The sequence below is a fragment of the Python bivittatus genome, unplaced genomic scaffold (assembly GCF_059951505.1).
Source record: "Python bivittatus isolate LINGU-HERP-01145 unplaced genomic scaffold, Pbiv_v1 ctg000590_np1212, whole genome shotgun sequence".
Classification (NCBI taxonomy): domain Eukaryota; kingdom Metazoa; phylum Chordata; class Lepidosauria; order Squamata; family Pythonidae; genus Python; species Python bivittatus.
In genome coordinates this window covers 20,210,244-20,234,877 of record NW_028277086.1, presented here as the reverse complement: position 1 = coordinate 20,234,877, position 24,634 = coordinate 20,210,244, and the positions used below count along the sequence as shown (strand labels likewise).

General features: G+C 36.5%; 1 protein-coding gene across 7 annotated transcripts in view; it reads left to right on the top strand.

The window, feature by feature from the left end:
• RIMS2 (regulating synaptic membrane exocytosis 2) overlaps nucleotides 1-24,634 on the top strand; it is a 350,682-nt gene that overhangs the window by 286,494 nt on the left and 39,554 nt on the right. For all 7 annotated transcript variants that reach the window (XM_088149058.1, XM_088149054.1, XM_088149056.1 and 4 more), the window contains 2 exons: nucleotides 15,773-15,945; nucleotides 22,657-22,898. In XM_088149058.1, coding sequence (XP_088005184.1) covers nucleotides 15,773-15,945; nucleotides 22,657-22,898 — 415 coding nt within the window. The remainder of the gene's footprint in view (nucleotides 1-15,772; nucleotides 15,946-22,656; nucleotides 22,899-24,634) is intronic.

The window sequence follows — 24,634 nt, the reverse complement described above, 5'->3', positions numbered from 1 at the left end:
TGTCTAGAGTGCTGGTTCAGGAAAACAGACCAAACCCAACCAAACATAGGCTAGACCTGCTATTAAGGTCTAACTTTGGGGTGGTGAGAGCAGCAAAACGTCAATATTTCTCTGCTCTTATTGTACCTGCAGAATGCTGCCCAGTGGCCCTGTTTAAGATCACCCGATCCCTTTTGGGAAAGGAGGGCCCAGTAGCCCATTTACAGGGCCACACAGAGGAGTTTTCTGGGCATCTGGAGGATAAAATAGCCCAGATCTGCTCCTAGTTGGATACCAGGTGTGGGGCATGGTCAGTAGAGATGGCCAGGGTATGGACTTACCCTGTTATCTGGGGACAGTTTGATCCTGTTGGACCTGAGGAAATGAACAGGGTCCTCTGGACAGTCAATGCCACCACCTGTCAACTAGATCCATGCCCCTTCTGGCTGGTTAAGGCTGCTCGGGAGGTGACACATGAGTGAGTCCAGGCAATGGTGAATTCATCCTTGAGGGAGGGAGTGTTCCTAGTTGCCTTTAAAGAGGTACTGGTGCATCCCCTCCTCAAGAAACCATAACTGGATCTCAACGTATTGGACAATTTTCACCCAGTCTCCCATCTCCCCTTTTTAGGGAAGTTGGTTGAGAAGGTAGTAGCATTGCAGCTCCAGAGAATCCTGGATAAAACGGATTGTCTGGACCCTTTTCAGTCAGGTTTCAGGCCCAGGTATTGGACAGAAATGGCACTGGACTCACTCATGGATGATCTCTGGCGGGAGTGGGATGGGGGTAGCGTATCCATCCTTGCTCTTCTTGACCTCTCAGCAGCTTTTGATACCATCGCCACGGTATCCTTTTGGGTCAACTTGGGGAGTTGGGAGTGGGCGGCACAGTTTTGCACTGGTCCTCTTCCTTCCTCCAAGGCCGATCCCAATCAGTGTTGATAGGGAGTGAGGGGGCCAACCCACAGCCCCTCCACTGTGGGGTGCCACAGGGTTCGGTACTCTCTCCACTCCTTTTTAACATCTACTGTACATGAAACCGCTGGGCGAGATCATCCACCATGGGATGAAGTATCATCAATATGCAGATGATACCCAGTTATACATCTCCATCCTGGGTGATTTGAGTGATGCCGGGACCACCCTTTCACGGTGCCTGGAGGCTGGGGGGCTTCAGCTTAATCTTGGTAAGACACTGTGGATTGGAGGCCCTCTGTATCCGAGGATTTGCCATCTTTGATTTTGGACAGGGTTGCACTGCCCCAGACAGACCCGGTGTATAATCTGGGGGTCCTCCTGGACTCATGATTCCTGCTCAAGGAGCAGGTGGCAGTTGTGGCCAGGAGGGCCTTTGCTCAACTTCAAGTTGTGTGCCAGTTACACCCTTTCTGGATCAGGAGGCACTTGGGTCGGTCACTCACGTCCTCGTCATCTCTCGTTTAGACTATTGCAATGCACTGTACATGGGACTACCCTTGAACAGTACGGAAGCTACAGCTGGTTCAAAATGTCGTTCTGCAGACAATCTTGGGTGCCCCAAGGATAGCACATATAACACCTTTGCTGCAGGAGCTGCATTGGGTCCCAGTTTGCTTCCGGATCCAATTCAGGGTGTTGGTTATTACCTTTAAAGGCCTACATGGCATGGGTCCAGGCTACCTGAGGGACCGTCTAACCCCCATCACATCGTCCTGTCCCACCCAGTCAAGCAGAGAGGGCGTGTTACAAACCCCTTCAGTGACAGAATGTCGGCTGGCGGAGCCCAGGAGGAGAGCTTTCTCTGCTGTTGCCCCCACCCTCTGGAATATTCTCCCCCCAAGAAGTGCGACGGGCCCCTTCCCTCCTGGCTTTCCAGAAAGAACTGAAGACCTAGTTCTGCCAGCTTGCGTGGGGCAAGAAGAGTTTTAATGAACCCTGGGGGTGGCTGGCGCCCTGATGATGTTCCCCAAGCCTAATAATTTTTAGTTACCATGAATTATCTTGGAAGATACTATTTATTTAGGACTAATTGTTACATTGTATTTTTAATTAATATTTATCTTTCCTGTAAACCGCCCAGAGTAATTTTCTAACAAGATGGGTGGTGACAAATTTGATATATAAACAATAAATAATAACCCATGACACTGGTAATAAACTCATATAGTTCCACAAGTTTTTTGCAGCATTGTTTACTAAACCTTAGTAAAGCAATTACGATTCACTAGACTTCTGCTACAGTCCAGATTACAGGTTCCAAATTTTCTCAGTTCATGGCACCCTTATTGTCTCAGTAATTTTTTCACAGCATCCCAAGCTATCTCAAGCTAGTTGTTTGTACAGCATCTGACAGATGTCAAGTATCACTTTGTTTCCTTTAAAAATTTAAAATATTCCACGACACCCCTGTGAGTTTGCTGCAGTGCCTCAGTGTGCCCCTGGTACATTTTGAGAGCTATAGGTCCAGATTCAAAGGGGAAAAAGTGGTGCAGATTGCACGTAGGGATGCATGTAGCAACCTTCAGCACCTTTTAAAATCAGACACTCTTTTCTACTGCCCAAGCCTAGGAAAAGGTACAGCTTCTTTAATGAATGCTATGTAAGTGCCTCCATGCTCTTAGAATCACTTTTTCCAATTCAAATCACTACAGTTTGTACTGTTCACACCATCTGTGCTGCTTTATCATAATCAAAAGTAATAGTTGCAATCTTTGCCATCAAGTATTTTAGCACCAGCCATTCATGTCTGTTATTTGCATCAGAAACTAACAACATTAGGAGAAAACCTCTTGTTAGCAAAACTCTTTCATATATAAGAATACTGCTGAAACTCTAAATGCTTTTTCTATTGATTCTGATATTTTGGAAAATTAAAGCTACTTCTACTCTGTTTTGCTGATACTGACATTTTAAGTTCTCTGTGGTAGCAGTACCTTAATCGATTAATTTGTCCAGTGATTTAAAACTGCAAGAATAATTGATTGCTCATTGTATTACATTTCATCTTAATGACATAATTGCTCAAATGTTATAATCAGATAAATAACATGGATTTGCTTATTCTTCACTTTATTTATTATTTATTTATGAACAGTATTTAAAACCTGCCCCAATCCTGAAGGACTCTGGGTGGCATACAATGACAAAAAACAAAATTATGAAATCAACAAAGCAAGTCTTCAAGTTAATGCCTATAACAGATCCATTCCACAATCAGCTGGAGCTGAAGGCTTGCTGAAACAATACTGCTTTTAATTGTTTATGGAAGATTAAGAAAGTAGGGCCATACATATTTCTGGGGATGGGGTAGTGCTCCAAACAGTAGAGGCCTTGTTCATTCCCCCCTCCATGTTTCTAGTGGAGGGGGTGTTCTTCATAGGCCTTCTCTCCTGGTGCTGTAACGTAAGTGGCTTATGCCTGGTCCTAAGGAAGATGATGGATGGACGGACAGACAGACAGACAGACAGTGTCCTTTGAAAATCTCATAGTAAAAATTGTTCAGTTGTTAATGGACTTCATTTCACCAGTAACTCCTTCTTTGAATTCTTGTAAGCTCATACTTGTTTATCAGTGATATTTAGCCACCTTACCTTTTGTTAGACTCTTTATAATCTTCAGTTTTGCCAAACTTCAGGTTATTCTCCAATGACCTTTTCCTTTACATTATATATTGAAAATACTTAAGATTCGAATGAGATTACTTCTCTGCTTAGCACAGATTTAACCTATGAAATTAATTTCCATAAATTGTGGTGATGGCTACTAATTTGGATGGCTTTAAAAGGAAATTAGAGAAATTCATGGAGAACAGGGCTTTCAGAGGATATTAGTCTTGAAGATTCAGTATTACTTCCAAGTTGAGGGAAGCATGCCTCCCAATACCAACTGTAGTGGAACAGCAGGAAAGCAGTATGTCTCCCTCTTCTGCTTGTGGATATTCTAGAGGCATTTGATTGGCCATTGTGACAAAGAAAATGCTGGACTAAGATAGATCTTGCTCTGATCAGAGGTCTATAGTGTCCTTACACTTTACCATAAAAATAGAATTTTTGAATTTTCTATAATATTCTTAAAGATATTTAAAATACAGGAGTTGCTCTTACCTATCATTTATGGTACTCTTTATACTGGTCTTACTAAATAACATTATGTTATTTTAAAATAATCAGACATACAGAAGAGTAGTACACTTAAATATTATTGATAGAAAAAAAACTCTTGAGTTTCAGAAACGTGATGCAGTGTTGGAAGCTGATGTTTGCTTGTCTGTAAACTATTGCATATTTTTCTAGATCATATCAGTAAAACATTAATCAGTTATCACTCTTTAAAATAAAAAACTAGGGTGAAAGAATGAGTGAAAAAGAGGTTTACTGGGAAACAAGAAGGAAGTATCAGCACTGTTGATGGAGCCCAAGATGTGCAGAAGTACAAAAATATATGAAAAAATACAAATACCCAGAGAGTATTTGTATTTTTCACAAATACTTCACAGATAATGTCCACTGAGCAATGAGCAATAGTCATTTAATCAGGTGGGGAAGAGAAAAGAAATAGAATTCAGTTCTTGGAAGGAATCCATCTTTTAGGTCTTTAAAGAAAAGCCACAGCAGCTTAAATTGGGGTAAGGAGTCAAGTAAGCTTCTTTAGAATATAAATAATGGGATTCCACCTTGCTGAGTCAAAGTTCTGGCAAATGCTACATTCTTCAAGAGCCTGAGCCTTCTGGATTGTCTTTTAGGCAGAAGCTCCACTTACATTATATTACAATGGTCCACTTGAGAAGTTACTAAACTATGAATCACTATGGTCAGATTGCTCTTATCCAAAATACAATGCAGGCAAACTGACCAGAATTGGTAAAAGGTGCTTTGAACTATTGTGGGCACTTGGATCCCAAGTGACAGCTGGATCAAGGATCAGCAAATAAGCCATTGAGCCTCCTGAACTAGAAAAGGTAGCAACTGGTGCACCACTGAAGCTGGGGAAGTGCCTATGGTAGCCACAAGCTCAGAAGAACTCTCAGAAAGCAAATCAAGGATAAAGATGGCCCATTCTAGAACTGGAAGCTTTCTGAACAACCTAGGCCTCTTTATTGCTGGGATTCATTCTAATCCTGTTCTGTCTCATCTAGTCTCTCATAGCTTGCAAGCACTAGATCAGGATTTTTACTTCATCTCCTGTTCAGCCTGGGGTAGAGATATACAACTACTGTAGATATAATCAGCATACACAGTTTGATCTAAATACTAAAGAGGAAAGGGAGACAGATGTGTTTTGAGACACCTCTCTTCCATTTGGAACCATCCACTGTGGAAGGAGCACAAACACTGTAGAACAGTGCCTCTAACTTCCATTCCTAGCAAACAGCCCAAAAGGATACTGTGGCCTATGGTATTGAGCGTGCTGAAAGATACAAGCAAGACTAAAAGGGATGCACCCCCCCCCCATCTAGTCATCAAAAACATGGACTAATGCAGTTTCTGTCTCATATCTGAGTCTGATTGGAAATAATCTAGATAATCTGCTTCATTCAGGGCCTTCTGTAACTGACATCCTACAACATTCTCAACCACTTTTCTTATTGAAAGGAGACCAATTAGTCATGTTGAATGGGTCAGTGGGTGGTGTCTTGAGGAGGGGCCACACAACTGCCTCTTTAAAAGAGGCATTTGCTGTGATTTAAATCCAGTCCCTTCACTGCAAGGCAAACCAATCAGGAGGCTCAAGGATCATGCCCACACGATAGAGCCCCTTTCATAGAGGACTGTGGCCGCTTCATCAGTTTACAGTTTTGAATGAATTCCAGATGCCATTCTTGTCATTTCAGATTCTAGAAGGCATTTCACTTGTTTTCAGATGGAAGCAGAACCACCATATCATCACGAATCTCAAATCCCTCACTCCCAAGTACATTCATAGAAAAGAAGGATGGAGATTGAATGCTTAAGATCAAAAGATCTATACTACAGATACATTTTGCCTTATTCATGTGAATGGTAAACTATCAAGAATGAAAAACTTTAAAACTAGCTGCAAATTTTCCCCCCAAGCATTTAACATGTAATATATACAAAGTTCAACAAATGTTTCATTATGAAGCATGATGTTTGACTAATTTGACAAATGAGTATCTTTAGGTCCATGGCAGGGGGTAGGCCCAGTCTTAAGCAACAGTTATAGATGGCAAGCTTTGTTGTATTCTGTTCTGTGTTCTCTCAAAAGACAAAAGCTCATCTCATGGACATCACAGATTAACAAACAACATATAACTCATCTGGCTAGTAGCCAAAACCATATGTCCACATAGCATCCAGGTCTAACTGTTAAGGTTTTGTTGGATGACATCCCATTCTAAAAAGGTCTCAGTGTTAGGTTGTTCTGTCATAATAATATAAAATCTCTCTCCCTAGGTTTGTGACTCTCTTTTGATATTTTGCAGGTACATGATAGATCATCTCAACCTGTTGAATGCCGACTATTGACTGGATTAGTTTTTTTTACATTTAGCTAAGAGAGTGCCTATTCCTGCAAGATTTGTATAACTTACTCAGATCAACTGGGGAGGTCTCTCTCCAGAGTGGGGCTGGGCTTTTTCTGTGGTGGCCATTCACACTGGTCTTTAAGAAGGCTTTAAAAACATACCTTTTCTAGTTGGCCTTTAACAATATTTAGTTGTGTGGTTTTTTAAAAAATGTAAATGTTTAAAAAAAACTTGGGTAGTAATTAATAATTTAATACTACTATGGGATTTGTTGTTTAATACACTTGACTTTTATATACCACCCAAAGCTTTGGTAGTGGGTGGTTTAAAAGTTAAATAATCTCATTTTTCCTTTCCTTAAAATAGCTGCTGAAAGCAAATGATAATGTATTAACATATAAAAGCAATGACAAATCATTCAAACGCATCACTGCATTAATTATGAAACAGAAGGAGGAATAAAAGTACAGTAGTTAGTAATCCATAATTGATCTTAAGTAGCAACATAATCCAGTGTTGGTTTTGAAGAGAATTTTCAGTTTCTGGTGGAATGTAGGCGAAGAGCAAGCTGACCTTACATGGTGTCCTGTCAGGCACTGTCATTAAGCATGCCTCAGATGGTGCTGTGGTATATTCAAGGGTTTTAAGTAGTTGATTCATATAGTAGCAGCCCTCTAAGTATCTTGTCCTGTATATATCTTTGAAAGTAATAGCCTGCAATTTGAATTGTACTTGCTGATGAACTGGCAACCAGTGCAGTAGATGAAATGAAAATGGCATGGGATACCTGAGTTGAAAATTTTGAATTGTTTCTAATTCAGCCTGAAATAAAATAAATTGTAGTAATTCCATTAAGATGTTGCTAATATATACAGAATTACAATCTGGTTGGATTTACCAAGATGGAAAGCAATGATGTACATCAAAGTAATGCAAAAGCAATTTAGCTTTAATTAACAGCTGATCATCTAATAACAATGTCCCAAGTAATTCCCTTTTTAAAGGGAAATTTAGCTGGAACAGGCTGATATTTTTATATAGATTAGTAGGCTTTCTATCCAAAAGTATCTCTGTCTTGTCTGTGCTTACCTTTAGTTACTTTATTCACATCTAATTCCTTGGGTCCATTAGTAACCTTATTGAAGTAGATCATTAAGAAGATGCATAGATCTTCACAATCTGCTCTGAGGGGTCAGTCTTTTCTCCACCACTTTTCTCCACCAGCAACTGTCATAGTGCATCTATCACATGGTTATTTAGCTTTCCTATGGGTGGGCTATGCTCAGCTGTCTTGCTTCATACGATGCCTCTTCCTGTGTTCAATAAGCTTGCTACTCTTATCTATGAAGAAGGGAAACAAGTTTCATTTTTCCAACAATCATCTGTCGCAACATCTTCATGCTCAGCTGCACATGCTGTTGCACTTACATGTCTACTTTTTCTTCTGTCATATAGCGTACCGCAGTGGCTAGAGATGGAGCCTGGTGTACAGATGTGAGCCCCCTTTGTGTGTGCATGGAAAATAGGGGTAAATTCCCATGAAATTTTAGCCTAGCTATCAAATTTTATAAGTGGAACCCTACCTAAGCAAAAAACAGGTATATATATGACATCATAAATCATCTGTTGAACAACTAATTTAGACAACTTCCCTTTCTATAGATTCTTACATCTCATTAAAATCAAATAAAGCTCTGAGTTTAGCAGAAAATTGCAATACAATGTGATTTTACTCATTAGAAGTGTTTCTTGTTTTCATGGAATAGTTGCTTATTGTAACAACAACAACAACAACAACAAAAGTATTCTGCCCAATCCCAAGAATTTGGGCAGCAGAACATAATTTTAACATAAAAGGCATTCCATCTGCGTCCATTACCACAATTAAAAAACAACCATATAGTTAAATGTGTGGCAATAGAGAGAGAGAAAATAAGAATCTTGTAGATGGTAAATATATTCTCTCTGAGTATATTTACAGCCATAGAAAGGCCAGTCATGGGCATAAATCTATATGCTGTGGTGATATTAAACGTTGATATGTATCCATTTGTGTGCATATATACATATGTGTGCAGGTGTGTATATGTATTTATTAAATTATCAATTTATTGGTGTTATGGACTACACTAAAGCCCCCTTTTCTCCCATAAAGCGTTTCCCTTCATTTCTGTGACTAAAAGTGTAGGTGCAAGGGCATATACTGTACAAGTTGCCTTGTACAAGTGGTTAATGTAGTCTGCTCCTAAAACTAAAAAACACCAGATTTGTAATAAGAAGCTGAACAAAAGAATGATCTCTGGCCTACCTTCTGAGGTGAAAGAGAGAATGATTGCAAATGATGATCAAAGGTATTGTTGGTATAAAATTAGTTCCAAACATTCTTGGAGGAAATGAACTGGAAAGATTTTTCAATACATAGGTACCATAAAAACAGAGGACCAAACACAATAAAGCCCCTCAATCACAATGAATAACCAAAAAAAAAAAAAAAAAAAGAGGCAAATAATGTTTCTCAGGGCATCCAAAATGTAAAAATGATTGAGAAAGCAAATAGAAAATTATTCCAGTATCAGGAAATACATATATTTGCTAGCTGTCATTGAACAGACTGTACAATATTAATAAATGTTAGAATGAAGGTTCTGGTTCTCAGTAGTGTATGAAAATATAATGTTCTCAAGACAAAAGGTTTCACGACATAAATGATTCAGAAAAAAAGTTTGTATTTTCAAGTTACTCCAAGGAAAACAACTGTAATAAAAAAAGAAACTGACTCATTAATTGCTTACAATTATGTACATTTTCTGACCAAAATAGCAAAACGTTACTAGTAGACTATTCCCTGTCACTTTCCTTGTGTGTTTTCATTTAGAATCCATTGAGAAACCTAATTCTGCAAGGGAACAAATTTGTTCCATAAAGCAACATGTATCTTCAGGAAGAAGGTGAATCAAATATGACATCTGTATCCTTCCCCTGCCTTTTACCTTATGGACAAAAATCTGTTCTTATACATTCCAGGGTTCAAGCCAAGTATTGAGTTGTTTTTCCAACTTAGGATATCCAAGATAGCATACATTCTACTTTTCACAATAAAAATACTAATTTCTTATTGTGGTCTCTGTGATTCACACATACTGTTTATGTGCCTGTGTAGTAACTCATTTGGAGTATTCCAAAGCCTATGATTCTGGGGGAAAACCCACACACTTCATAGTATATAACTATTTAAAGATGTGGGCTTCTGTTCAGTCCCCAGTTCTTTTCCAGTTGCTACAATGGTACCTCTTGTTTTGGGTTGTGTGGCCTTGTAGGCACAATTTTGCAAGTGCCAGCACTGTAGTGCTAAAATTCCTGCTGTGTGACATTCATTCTACCTGATCTTTTTAGCTAAGGAACATATAGTTGTAATATGTCCCATTCTCAGGCCTTTACTAAACAGGCCAAGCAGAAAAATCTTCGAGCCTCAGCATCTTTGTGGTAGCAAGCCTTAAGTACCATAGAAAGAATTACTAGACTAGCTCAGGATAAACCAGCGTTCTTTCTCTGCCATTCACACTTCAGAGCCATGGAGTTTTCTCAGAACCATTTTGCTTCTTACTGCAGGATGGATTTACCCTTGTGGCAGCTTCAGCCTTAAGACCACTAGCATCATAGCACATGATACTATACCTTCAGGTTTTGGGTCCCAAGCTAGGTCTTTATTTGGCCATGGGGTGAACTAAGAAGTGCAACCAGCCAATGGAACAGGGCTCCCCCCAAAAGAACAAAATACTTCTTCAGTACCAGCATCAGTTTTGCCCACATGAGATTTGATACCATCAGTACTAAAACTATTCCTCTCCACTCTCCCACATTCCAGTCTTGGTGTCAATATACCAGTTCAATTTCAGAAGATGAGATCCAGGAGCATTCCTCTAGCAGCCGCTAGTTCAAATCTTAGTTGTCCTATTTCTTGGGCTAAAGTCAGACTTTTCACTGATTTTGATCCATTTCATCAAAATTCAGATGCAACACACCAACATTACTAGTAGCTAAGATTGTGTAAAACATTTGAATGAATAGCTTCTCAGCATCCAGGAATATGAACAAATCACCTCTGTTTGAATAATTAAAGTAGTAATGTGTTTTGCAAAGTTCTTCTAGTAGCCCATACTGTGGTTTGGTTTGCTATACTGAAACAGGATTGGGCCTTCCTGCTTACACATGGTACTCTTCTTGTCCACTGTCTTTGGAGATGTCTCATGAATCCAAAATGCATTGATTTCCTACTTAGGTACATGAGCACAGAAATTTGGTGCTGCTAGGAACTCTGCTACTCAATGCAATCTGTGTGATGTAGCTTTACACCCAGTGACCATGACCCCTATTGCAAGACTGTTGCACAACTCTAGTTAAATTTCAAAGTTTCTTCTACATTTCAATTGCCTCTTTATAATGGCTATAGTGCTTCTCTGACATCCAACTGATTGGTCACCATTAGCCTTGTTTAATCATGATAATCCCCTCTATATCTTTTCCAGATGTGGATGTTGGGGATTAATGCTCAATTTTGTTTTCATAAGATACTAAACTTACACTGAACAAGCCATCAGTTTGTCTTGGAAGTCAAAAAGCCAGAGTAGCTGATCCAGGACATCGTTTTTAGTTAGTTCAGGATTGTGCTGCAATGCAGGTTTACTGCTTGAATCCATCCCCAATGCCCTCAATATTCAAGACGCTCTTAAATGCTAGATACAGGAAAATGGTTGCACTTTTTGGTTGCAGCACTGTCCTGCAAATTCTATTAATGTTGAAGCCTCCCAGCCTCACTCTCAACATCATGACTAGCATACAGCCCAAGTGGATTGCCAACTACCAGATTTGTCTCGTTAAACACTAGCATTTTATCTAGGACAAAGCTTCCTCTGTCCCATATCTACTTGATGATAAGAGTGATGTACTTAAGATTTTCCTCATCAAGGCAATCCAGATATTTAAGCATCACATTAAGACAATTAGGCATTTCAGTGTTTGTGCTGTGAAGTTCATGACTTGCTCTACTGCCCTGGATTCCCACACGTTATGTTTCACTGGTTTCATGTCAAGGATTTTGCCCTTTCAAAAGAACAACTTGTTTAGAGAGAACTGACAACATACTGAGTCACATAACTCTATTGGGTTATGTATGGGCATTGTGCAGTCTTTCCAACCTTATATATGGAACTGTCTGCAGTGGGGGAAGGTATGATTTATGCCTTCCAGTCTGAGTTTAATTGCAGAACGCTTCTTGTGTCTTGTTCTAAGAACACAGTCCCAGACCTCAAATAGCAATTTTAACTCCCTAAACATGGACATATCTACTCCAGAACTTGCCTCTCTTGTTTTCTTCATAACAATAGGTGTATGGATTCCAGTTATTTTTCACTGTTACCAATATGCACCTCATTTCTCCTGCCCCCTGAGATAACTGCCTCCTAGTCTATCAAGACCAGCATTACTTCAGGAGGTAAAGTTCTGCTCTACAGATGACTGCAAAGTGAGTCTTGCTTCCTCAGGCCATTTCTGACTTACTCCAGACATAGTGCAGCACTTTTTGCAGCCTAACTCAGCTCCAGTTGAATGTAAACAGGCTACTCATATTATCACAAAGGCATTTACGAGGGTAATTACTTGTCAAATCATAAACAACATTCCATTCTTCCACCTGGGTTTCTAGGGGCAGGCAATAGCTATATTCCAAATCAACCCAAAGTTTCACTGAGTAGTTAATATTGGAGATCAAGTTAAAGGAGCCAGATGGTAGGTCAAAGAAAGGCACAACACAAAAAAAACCCAATGCTGAATACCCTGCCCCTCCCCCCCCAAGGTTGTTAAATATCCTTTTCATCCCCCATCCAATGCAGCTGAAGCTGAACAGCCCTGACTGACTGAGTTCAAATTTACTGAGTTCAAATTTTGTAAAGTCTCACCTTCCATCAGGGTGTTCCTTTGCTTGCAGTCTTCTCACTCTCTGCATGTAACAGTGATGATTTCAAGGATTAGGACGGCTAGACTGTAGTTCTAGGTCTGAATTCTCTGTAAGAGAGTTGGGTGGCAGGACCTGTGTATGTTTTTTTTTTCTCTTCTGGTATTGGGTTTGGTTCCTAAGCTTCTGAGCTGACAGGTTCATCTGCTTCTTCATGTGCTTATGAAGGTGGTGTGTCCAAATGGCTGTGACAGCATGAAATAAAACTGAAAATTAGGGATGTCCATACCTATTTATTTATACTGAGGTAAGGTTTCTGTTGCTATAATTCTGTCCCTCACCCCTTTCGACAAGTGTTAATTCACTTCAATATACTTTGCTGATGCTTATTTTCCTATTTCTATTGCCTTCAAACACCACCAATACTTAACTATGTCCAGTTTGTAATGCTTCCTATCAGTTTCAGATACTTCCATGGCAGTGGCTCCCATGACTTCACCAAATGTCTGTAGTAGTGATGGGGCTCCCAGATCTGATTTAAAAAGCTTTAATTCAGGTTTAACAAAACATGAAATAATATATATTGAGCACAGATAAAGCATGTTTTATTTGTTTGAGCATGAATTGTTTTTTGCAAAAAGCAGGAAATGCTTCAAGTACATTTGTTATTAACAGTACACTAGGCTGCTTTAAAAAAAACTTTTTAGCTGGGATAGATTTCACTGGTAATTTTTGTCTTCAGAGCATTAAATAATATATATTGATCTCAGAATGTATACATGATATAATAATATACACATTCAGAAGAAATGTGGAAAGATACAAGCAACAAGTATTAATGACTACTGAGTATGTAGGTTAAAGTAATGTTTCTTAAAGATAATGGAACCAGACTAAATCAGACTTCCAGTAACCTGTCTGAAATCAGTGGACTAATGATAATATTGATTCCTGTGGGTCTACTACAATTATTGCTACAGTCAGCTCTTATTTTTATGGTGCTCTCTTTTATGATATAAGTTTGGAACCAATCCAATAAATGCAAACTGAATGAAAACTTATTAGAAAGATATATATCTTATCATTTGGCATATAAGATTTATAGTACATGATAAAATGAATGTCAACACTGACAGTGTTTATTGAGTTGAACATAAATGGTTTGAATTCAGACTATTGAAAGCAATGTATTTCAGCACACTTCAGGAAAAAAAACATAAAGAATTTGGAAATTAAATTATTATGAGCATGTTTAAAGGAGCCAGATAAGCACCTTTTCTTTGTATCATTGCAAAAGCACATATTTCATACTATATAGAAAACCATCTCAGATTTCTTAAAGTTTTGGAAAAGTGTCTTGTCTTGCTTGGTCAAAATCCTGTTGAGTGCAAACAAGTGAAAGTTTTATTATGCAATTTTAGAGCCAATCACTAATATGGAGAAAGTTTTTAATACATGCAATATTGCATATAATTTTATTTTGTCTTGAACTATAAATGTTTTTGAGTAGAAAGTAATCTAGAACAACCTTCTTAAATTCGTGTACCTCATCTTCCCTCAACCTAGTCAGCTTCTAGGATGAGTAAGGCTGGTCTAGAATATATATTGATGGAATAAAAATTTATCCCAGTAATGATTTGTTTTCCACTGAAATTTTTATTTCATTTCTAAAGTCAATTCTTACTTCCCCAAGGTCTTATAACAATTTGTTAATTGGTAGGATATATTTATATATATATATGTACTATAGTAACTATTTAGTTTTATACTTTAACGTTATATATTGTATCAAGATTTAAATATTTAAGTTCTCCCTGCCATGCAGAGTGTGGGCAGAAAGTATACAAGATTAAAATAAATTTAAATACAATAAATTCAGCATAATGCTGTACATACAACTTAATATGCTATCTTATTTTTGTAGTTCTTTAAAATGCTTTATTAGCATTACTAATTTAGAGATTATCAAGATATTTAACATTATATTCTTTTCTAAATGCCATGCTTTTTCTCCACTTCTATGGATTCATAGATCTATTTATTAAGTTTATATCCCACCTTTCTCTTTATACAAGACTCAAGGTGGCTCACAACAATTAAAATTCAAAATTACAAGAAAAACAATACAATTAGAATCAAGAAGAATTAAAATCAATGTCATTAGACTTCCTTGTTTATTTCTAACATCTGACATACAAATAAAATGCCTGTAAACATGGAAGTTCCAATTAGATAATATGGCCGATATGCCAGCCATGAATCTTTGCTGTCTAATCATTTCCCCTTGTAAAGTCATCCAAACATGTTGTGACAATCCATTCCACAAATGAAGAATTATGGAAAGGACTTACCAGGTTACTACTGTCATTGGTTATCCTTCCATTGGTAAGAAAGCATTCTCTCTGTTTCCCATTGTTTTTTTGATTTCAATAGTCCCTCTCAATACATTTCCTGGCAAAAAGCCCAAATGTTTCAAACTAGTTTATCAGAAGGACGATTTATATGCTGTTCATCTTAGTTCCCTCTTTGTGAATTTCCTAGCCACCTGGTACTGCCATGTTGTACAAAAAGGATTCCCCAATGCTTGTATGCACTTCCATAGAATAATAAAATATACATTTAAGATTTATAGCTTGGATGCAAATATCCATTTACTGCAATAATTTCCTGTAAAATTAATGTAAACCTTTGTTGATTGGATTTACATGTCCTGTTAAACCACATTTGTTTAACTGTGGTTTATAGAATAAATTAAACTGGTTAGTAGCATACAAGCCAAGAGATAAACCATCCAGCTCCCAAAGAATGTTATGTTAACATTGGAACAACTGACAACTATTTAATCAATATTTTGTGCAAAATATTTTGCAATATTTTGTGCAAAGTCATAGCTAAAAAGAAGAGCAAAACACCAGCAACATTTTGGGGATGGTTTGTAATGTCCTAGTTACACCTAAATATGTGTGCTCCCCGTCTGTTATGTCTCACTGTTAGATGATGACAATGATAACCTAAAATATTGTCTTTGTTTTTGTGAAATGTATGAAAATCTTTGCAACAAGTATTTTATATTGGCACATATATTGGTACATATTTTGCAGGCTTCATACATTCCTTTTAAAATAGCTTTTGTTTTTATATATATGTAATATTATCAGTTTACTGCTAATTGCATTTTTATACCACACAAACTGCTTTGATCTCATTAAAGAAAAAGATTTGAAATGTTTAAAGTATATTAAATCTTAGTTATTGGGGAATATTGAGATGCTTAAAAAATAAGCACCCTCTTTAGACCAATACAAAGTTTGGATAGTGAATTATTAAAAAACAAGTTTCCTTTAAGGCTATCATGAACATCATAGTTTGTTTGTATTACAGTATCGTCCCGGGCGGGATCCTCAACGAGGCTCTGATAACGTCTCCAACAAGTCTTCAGACAGTGATGTCAGTGATGTATCAGCAGTCTCGAGAACCAGTAGTGCATCCCGTTTTAGCAGCACTAGTTATATGTCTGTGCAGTCAGAACGGCCAAGAGGAAACAAGAAAATTAGGTAAGAAACTACAAGTCTGCTTTAAATTTGTCTTCCATGTATTGAACTGGATCCTAGTAACATCTCTTCCAGTTACACTTTCTGAAATGTCAGGTTAGCCTTCTGTGTTAGAGTATTTATTTACATTCAGATACTTTGAAAGTAGGTAAGTTACTTACTTTCAAAATGAACTGTTTACTAGAAATTAACACTATAGGGCAGTTTAAAATAATTTTTTTGGATTATAATACCAAGTCATGTATACATCTTAATGACTGCATTTAATAAATTTATGTCATAGAAGTGTACGCTTCGTGAAGGTGTTCCTAAAATAGACCACTTCTAAAAACTCCCTCCCCCCTCAATACTGCTTTAATTGTGTCTGTAGAAGAGCCAGATTGTCTCCATGTGAACCAGAATATTGCAGGGTCAGGGTTCATGAGTTCATGAGGCATTATGCGCGCTGTGGTATGTACCTTAACTCTCCTTTTGCAGACAAGAGAATATCATTTAATTGATGTTGGTGCACAGTTATAGATTGCACAAAGCTATAGAACAGAACTACACATTTGGATGTGTGTTTGTGTACACACAGATTCATAAGTATTTTTATCCTGCAATTTAAAGAATATCTGTGCAAATTATTTTTGCCATTTATGCTATTAAAAATATCATTTTTAATATACCATTTGCCAAAATGCCATTTTCCCATTTCTGCTCTTAAAAATAATAGACTCCATCTTAATTAGTTTATAGAATCAGGCTGCATATTTTTTCACTCATCGTTGCTATTTAGCTTTTTTTTCTTTCTTTTTTTTTGGCTGTCCTCCCCCTGCCCCCCTCAACTCAGTAAATGTTTGGATTCTGTCTAGTTTTCCTAACTAGCTTCTGTCTTCTTTTTTCATTTGCTTGCATGCTTCCTCAATTTTTGTTAACCTCAGAAGATCACATGAGGAAAGAAAAGAGGGAGGGGAGGAAGGGGATGGGGAAATATTCCTTGAGAAAGAAGAGGAGAATCAGGAACTGGAGAAAAAGTTGGATGAACAAGATGATGAAAAGGGGGAAGGGGAGGAGGTGACAAAGAACTGTGATGAGGAAGATAAAGAAGATAAAGAGGATGAAGGGGCCCAGGAGGAGATAACTGAGGAAGGAACAGAAACAAGAAATAAAGAGGATTTGCAAAGGAGATACTCACAGGATGATCTCAGGTAAAATAGATCTCCATTTATTAGAGAGTTATAATTTGCAGCAGCTTCTTTGTGTTCCCTTTCTGTCTCCATCATTCTAAAATTTCAGCATAGTATTTTAATAATCAACCAATACTCTATTTAGTTAAATTCTTTTGCAAAAGAAATAACAAATTACAGACATTTTGCCCATTTTGTATAGTACCGAAATTAAGGTCTTCAATTGGTTGATCTTGGTTCAAATTTAAGCAGGAATTCATTAGATATGTTTAGAAACACATTAGTAAAAGTGTTGTTAGTTCTTAGATTTTTGTCATATTAACAGAATTCTGTCATACCAATGTATTTCAGGATATATGGGTAGAAAGTTCTGGAGCTATGTAGATATGATTCTTTGGATAGAAATGGACATTGATACGAGGAGCTTGAATTTCATTAATACAAATCTCATGAAGAAAATACAATATATTTTTCTTTCTTTTTCTTCTCACAAGGGAATAATTTTATTAGTGAGGATTATAATAGGTTATTTTAACCATCCATTATTTAATGTATGTGCAGAGTCTTGTGGAAACTGAGGGAATATGCTATAAAAGTTCTAAGTACTATTAATGCTATTATTAGTTTTATTCATTTTAAAACTTTCAGAAATAGAGATATTATTACAGGTTTTGTTTTCTGAACTTGAGCTTTTTCACAAAATTACAGAATCATAGGTTCTCTAAGGCACCAGTTAGGCCATTGAATCCAAAACTCTGTTGCATGCAGTAATTAAAATTGAAATAACTTTGATGTTTGAATGCATCTATTGATGGTGAACCAACCATCTCTCTGGGTAATTGGTTCAACTGTTCAACTGGACTTTACTGTTTTTTCCCCCTAACGTTTAGTTGAAAACTGCCTTTCTGTAACTTAAATACATTATTTGGTGTCCCACAATCTGTTATAATAGAGTTTCTTCGGTGACATTCTTTCAGATATTTGAAGAGTGTTATCGTAACTCTCTTGTTCCTCAGTTTCTCCTTGTAGGACTTAGTTTCCAGTGTGGGATCATCCTTGTTGCTGTTTTCTAAACCTGTTCCATTTTTGTCTGAATCTTCCTTAATTTTTACTGCTCAGAACTAAATAAAATACTAATACTGACCAGCATAAGCATGGAGTGGAATTATTACTTGTGATTTGGAAAATAGATTTTTATTGGTGTAACCTAAAATTGTGTCTGGATTATTTTTTAACCACATCATCCTACTATAATTGCAAAATCTTTTTCAGATATTATTGATGACCAGCTATCTCTTGCCCTATACTTGATTTATTTTTCCTAAGTGAAGACCTTTGTTAAATCTCATTCTGTTGCTTTTATCCTATTTTTCTAACCTATCAAGATTATTTTAAATTTTACTTCTGTGTTGCAGGCTATTAGCTTTCCTACCCAGTTTTGTGTCCTCTACAGATTTGATAAATATTACTTTCACCTCTTTATTCAAGCCGTTAGTAGAAGTGTTGTAGAATACAGGGTTCAAGTCTGGACATTGTTGCACCCGCTTGGTATCTCCCTTCAGTTTGATGAAGAACCACATTTGAGCACTTTTTCAGATCACACAGGCAGAATACAAGCTTTTCTTTCACTACTACACTTCTTCTTTATTTACTTCTAGGAAATACAGAGTTTGTTTACAAATGGTTTATCATCAAAATTTGGTGGCAGAGTTTGCTTCCAATGTATAAAACTATATAAATATAGAGAAGAAATATGCCTAGCTATCACTGAATTAAATATCTTTCCTTAATATGTATAAACATTTAGAAATAATTTCCACGAATTGGTAGTATTTCCCAATTAATAATTGCTATATAAGATCAGAGTGTAATATATGAATAAATCTCATCTGGACATAATGTTTAACCATGACTTATTAATAATCCTCCCATCTATTCTTCTTTGATAAGAAGGAAGAACTTCAAAACTTCTGTTTCAGATTAACTATAGCATGTTATGATATTCACACTGAGGAAACTGTACTTAGTCATCAAAATGAATTATGAAGCTGATTTATGTCACATAACATTAAGATTAAAGTTATCTTAATATCTGTTCAGGATGCAGATATGAGCTGAATTCAAATAATAAGTAGATACTGTACAGCTAATCATTCTTTTGGTTATGCTGGAAATACAAATGGAAGATGGGAATGCCTAATCTTATACATATAATAATATACATTGCTTATTTTGGAATCAGAATTATTTTTAAAAAGAGATGTAAGCATTTCAAACATTACAGCTTTGTAACTATTTCACTTACCATGTGTCCCACATGCATAATTCCCAAATATATAAGTTTAGGATTTTGTATTAAAATTTTAAGATTGGAATGCAAGTTATAATTTGAATGTTGATTTCTAAATCATATCACGGCAGAATTTGACATCTTAACAGCTATCTTCTGTTTAACCTTCTCCTGGTTCTTTATGGCTATTGGGAAACATGTCCTGTTTGACAACTGCATTACATCTGCATTTTAAAATAATGTATGTTCTATATGTGTGAAAGGCCTTATACAATATGTCTAGTTTTTAACAAAGTAGAAAAAATATATTTGCATTAGGGGCTTTACAATACATACATATAGGAACATGTAACAGAGCCCTAATGGCATATTTTAAAATGAAATGCAGGTTTGGAAAGTGTGGATTTGTAGCAGAGAAACGGCAGTAGAGAACATGACTGCTGCTCTCTTATCCCTCTTCCTCTCCCTCTCCAGTGGAAAAGAAGTAGTTGGGCTTAACTGTACTGTTTTTACTCAGAATAGAATCTCTGGGACATAAGAATTGGCTGTGGAAATAACTGGAAAGGAATGCATGATGCTTGGGCTGGGAATTTAAAAGCAGAGTATGGCCATTGGATAGCATAAAAAAGAGAAGAAATGACAGGAGGTATGAAGGAAATTATCAAGACGTGCATGGCCAAATGTTTCTTGGGAGATAGAAGGCTACCAGAATCCAGAAGGCAGGAGCAGAAAAGATTTGAACCTAGAAAAAAGGAATATCTCTCAATCAGTGCACATAAAAGAACCTGTAAGATAGTTACATTTATTCTATTTCATTTTTGCATGCTTCATTCATTGTATTTACAGAACAATTTTTTTAAGTGCAAAAAGTTTTGTATCCTATTTTTCCTATTTTCTACATTTTTATTTATTTGGTTTTGTTTGCAACTTTCTATAATCATAATTCATATGCATGATTTGAGCAAAATCTGGAGAACTGTGAAGTTTCAAGGATAATTTGTTCCAGCCTACATAGTTTGAGAAGCTGAGATTAAATTCTAAAATCCATAACTGAGACTAGCTTAGACAGCAGCATGAAAAGAAAAGTAGATGTGCATCTATCTTCAACTGATCCTGGCATAATACTGCCTCCTCTTTGGGACGTCCAGCATTTGATGTGAAACTACTGCTTGTTGCTGGAAAGCTTATAGTGTAAGCTTTATTAGGAGTGTTTTCACATATGATGCAAATATATATATATATATATATATATATATATAGAGAGAGAGAGAGAGAGAGAGAGAGAGAGAGAGAGAGAGAGAGACTGTTTTTCTCTCCAAGCACAAGGCAACCATACTTTTTTAATGTAATATGTTTTTTTATTTTTCCTTGAGAAAAAAAATGATGTCAAGGACAAGAGCTAAGAATCCCTTCTCTTGCATTAGTCTTCTGTTTCAAAAGCATAATGGTGACATTATATAACAAAACATTGTAGAAAAATTAAATAATAAAATGTTGTAGAGAAGTAGTCTGTAATAGAATATACTTAAAAAATGAACAATATTTTCCAATTAATAAGCACTGTTGTAAACCTAAAACAACAATACAGAGCAATCTCTCTTGCTAATAGAGATTACTGTATTTGTAGAAGACAAAGAAAGATATGTTTAATTGTTAGTACTGCATCAATTTAACTAACTTTCCCAATAGTTTTTCTAGTTATTTAAAACTTTTCCATGCCCTATTTTAAATCCATTATCAATATCATTGTTTCTCCAAACAGTATATATATTCGTTTTTAACTTCCAGCGTGCTTGCTAATTAGAGAAATCTTTTCTGCAAGCTTTTAGTTTATTTAATAATATTGATCAGCAGTGTATTATCTTACCTAAGCTTGTATTATGATTTCTCTTATTTCATATATTTTTTTATGGTTTGTTGCCTTAAATCTAAAACATAGTGAACATCATTTTTTAAATTTTGTATGACATTTTTATGGCCCAATTTCATAGGTTCAGCTGAATTTTTATATTCAGTTTAGTTTGAGATACAGTCTTTCCCTTACAGGAAGCTTCAGTTTGTGTGTGTGTGTGTAACCTAAAATTGTAAATGTAATTGGGCTACATAAATATCCACTATAACAGTTCAGAATGATAATGAATTAAAGATTATTTGTTTCTAGTATATGGTGAGGTGTTAGGGAAATCAATCTTTTAACTGTATTTGTATTTATACTTCTAAATATGCACACCTACAATAGGATTCAAACGATTCATTTCTAAGTAGGTCTGGTGTCCATGTGCATATTCATATTCATATGAGTGTATCTTTCAGATCACTCTTATCTTTATGCACTCTCTTTTTAAATTAAGGTCTACTGTAGAAAATCAGAATATTAACCAATTTGTTAGATATAGATTCTGCCTTTCTTGCAGGAGTTCAAGGCAGCATACACAGCCTCCTTTAATTTCCCCCCACAAAAGTTAGTAACAATTTAATTAATAATGTAACATAACTCACAGTTTCCATATATGTACACCAAATGACCTTTTTGCCAATCCTTCATTGAATCTTCATCTCCAAGGGCTTGGACTAAAGATATCTGAGCACAATAATGAAACCACTATTTTAGCTGGGATTGCTCATTAAGAAGTGTACCCCCTTGCCAAAATAAATGAAATAAAAATAATACGTAGTTGCGGCTGTTTGTAAGAATGAAGTCTAACTTTCTATGTGGCATCAAAGCTTTGTCTAAGCTGTACCAGCCAATTCAGACCGTAGATGAGGATGCACATGACTAAATGTGCATATAATGCTAAGAAAATAACTTTCATAGATAATGTACCTTGCTGGGCTTGTTTATTTTATTCATTGTTTTTTCCTTAGCGTGTAGAATCCTGTTTAATGACAGATTGGACAAATATGCATATGCCATCAGTGGATAACTGATATTCATATATAAGAACATAAGAATAAACTATACAAACATATATGATGTATTTTTATATGATTATAACTTTACCGTTTATCAAATAATAATAATACCACCACCAAAACTTTTCAGTAGAATTTACAAATAGGTTTTGTGATGAGACCAGTACAGACAATTACTAAGAAATTTGAACTTTTCAATTTCTGTGACTAACCAATTTCCCTACCGTTGTGTGAATTAATTGCTTATCCCAATAGTCATCCAAAACTTTCAGTCTGAAACCTTCCTTTTCTTCTTTTTATTTTTTCTTTTATGGCATTGTATATCCATCTACTGGCTGACAGTGTTTTTACATCTAAAATGCAAAGCAGACAGATTGGCGCTTCAGGACAGAATATAACTAAAAGCACCAGCATCAGTGGGGAGATGTATACGCTAGAGAAGAACGATGGCAGCCAATCTGATACAGCAGTGGGCACTGTGGGTGCAGGTGGAAAAAAACGGCGATCCAGTATTGGTGCAAAGATGGTCGCTATCGTGGGACTTTCACGGAAAAGCAGAAGCACCTCGCAACTCAGCCAAACTGGTAGGAATAAAATTCCAGTTTTCATTCTTTTGTTGTTCATGAAACTTAAACTTATTATCTACATTTTTAATGAAAATACTGAAGTTTAATGTAGTTCAGAATGTTTAAGATTTATGAAAATTATTATTCAGCATTTCTTTAGCACTACCACAGTATTGGGGCTATATGTAAATCTAAAGGTCTAAGTTTTCTAGAAAAGGGAGAAATGTTCTGTATTCAAACTTAGGCCATCACTTTTAGATGGAATGCATAGCTATAATGAATGCTTTTCTAAGAGTATTTGCAGCATATTTTGAAACAAAAAAAAAATTATGAACAGAAACAAAGATGCTTATAAACAAAAGCAGAAAGATGTTTATAAATCATCCCTTTTTATCCAATTTATTGTTAAATTTTGTGCTACCTAGCATCTGCTGCATATTAAAGAATGTTAGCTTATTTTTTTAAAAAAGCCCTCCTGTTGGTTTTTAACATTAATATTTAATTTTAAAATGTGATGCCAAAGGAAATAATATAATGTATAAATCAGTGTTATAAAATGGTCTGATTTAGATCATCAAAGTAACTATAAAAAACATTTTAACTGCAAAGGTCTCTGTAGGACAGTGTTACTTGATCATTGGAATAAGCTTGGTTGAAGGTTTTTTCCTACTGGATGTGCAAAGTTATATAACAATATGAAATAGGGTTTTAAATAGCAATGCTTATCTTTGAAGTGTCAGAATGCAGTTATGGTGCATTAATCTCTCAGTTGCATCCTTCACATGGCTCATCCCCTGTGAATGAATAACATAAAATGTATCCCTCTTGGTGGTTTCAGTCAATCAGCACTTCATCTATAATAAACACAACTAAATCTGGCTTTTGGTCATTATTTATCTTATGCTCAAACTAAGTGCTTGACTTGTGTCCTAATTCCTGTAATATAGTAACTATATAGCATGGTGGTTGTATGGATTAGGGGAAACACACTTGATTCTGTTCTCAGTAGTTTGAGATAGATCATCCTAAGGACGATCCAAAATTGCTTGGAGAATAGTAGGATAGTGCTATCTGGCATTAAGTTAGCACTAAAGACAAAAGGCAAGTAATTATCAGTTCCTCCAAATTGTCAGTTCCTTAAAAATATATTGTTGTATTTATAAATACTAAATATTTGTACTGTAAAATATGTACTTACAAGTTCAGTTTAATGTTCTTGCAACATAAGTGTAACTTTATGTTTGAAGATGTATTCCTAATGTATCTGTTCATTTATATAAAGCATCTATAAGCATACAGGTAGTCCTTGAGTTATGATGGTAATTGGGACCAGAATTTCCATGGCTAAGTGAAGTGGTCGTAAAGCGCGACTTTACATGACAGTATTGCTTAGTGACAGCAATCCCTGAAGTCCCTGTTGCCATCGTTAACTGAATCCCATCTGTCATTAGGCGCGGACCCACCCCAGTCCAAGTCACTCCCAGCTTGGTCCCTCCCAGCCCTGAGCCTTGGTAAGGTAAGGGACTGCCTTCTCTTGAACTCCCCCCACCCGCCTATCTCCCCCCATCTCTTTCCTTTTGGCTGCTTAGCACTACTCTGCTGGCCCTACTGCTCTGCGCTCTGCTCATCCTGCCACCCTGTTGGCCCTGCTGGCCTTGCCACCCTGCGCTCTGCTCGCCATGCTGCCCTGCCATCCCTGTGGTCAGAAAGCTTCTGAGGCCTTCCAAAGCATTGCGAGAATGGCCCATGTGGGT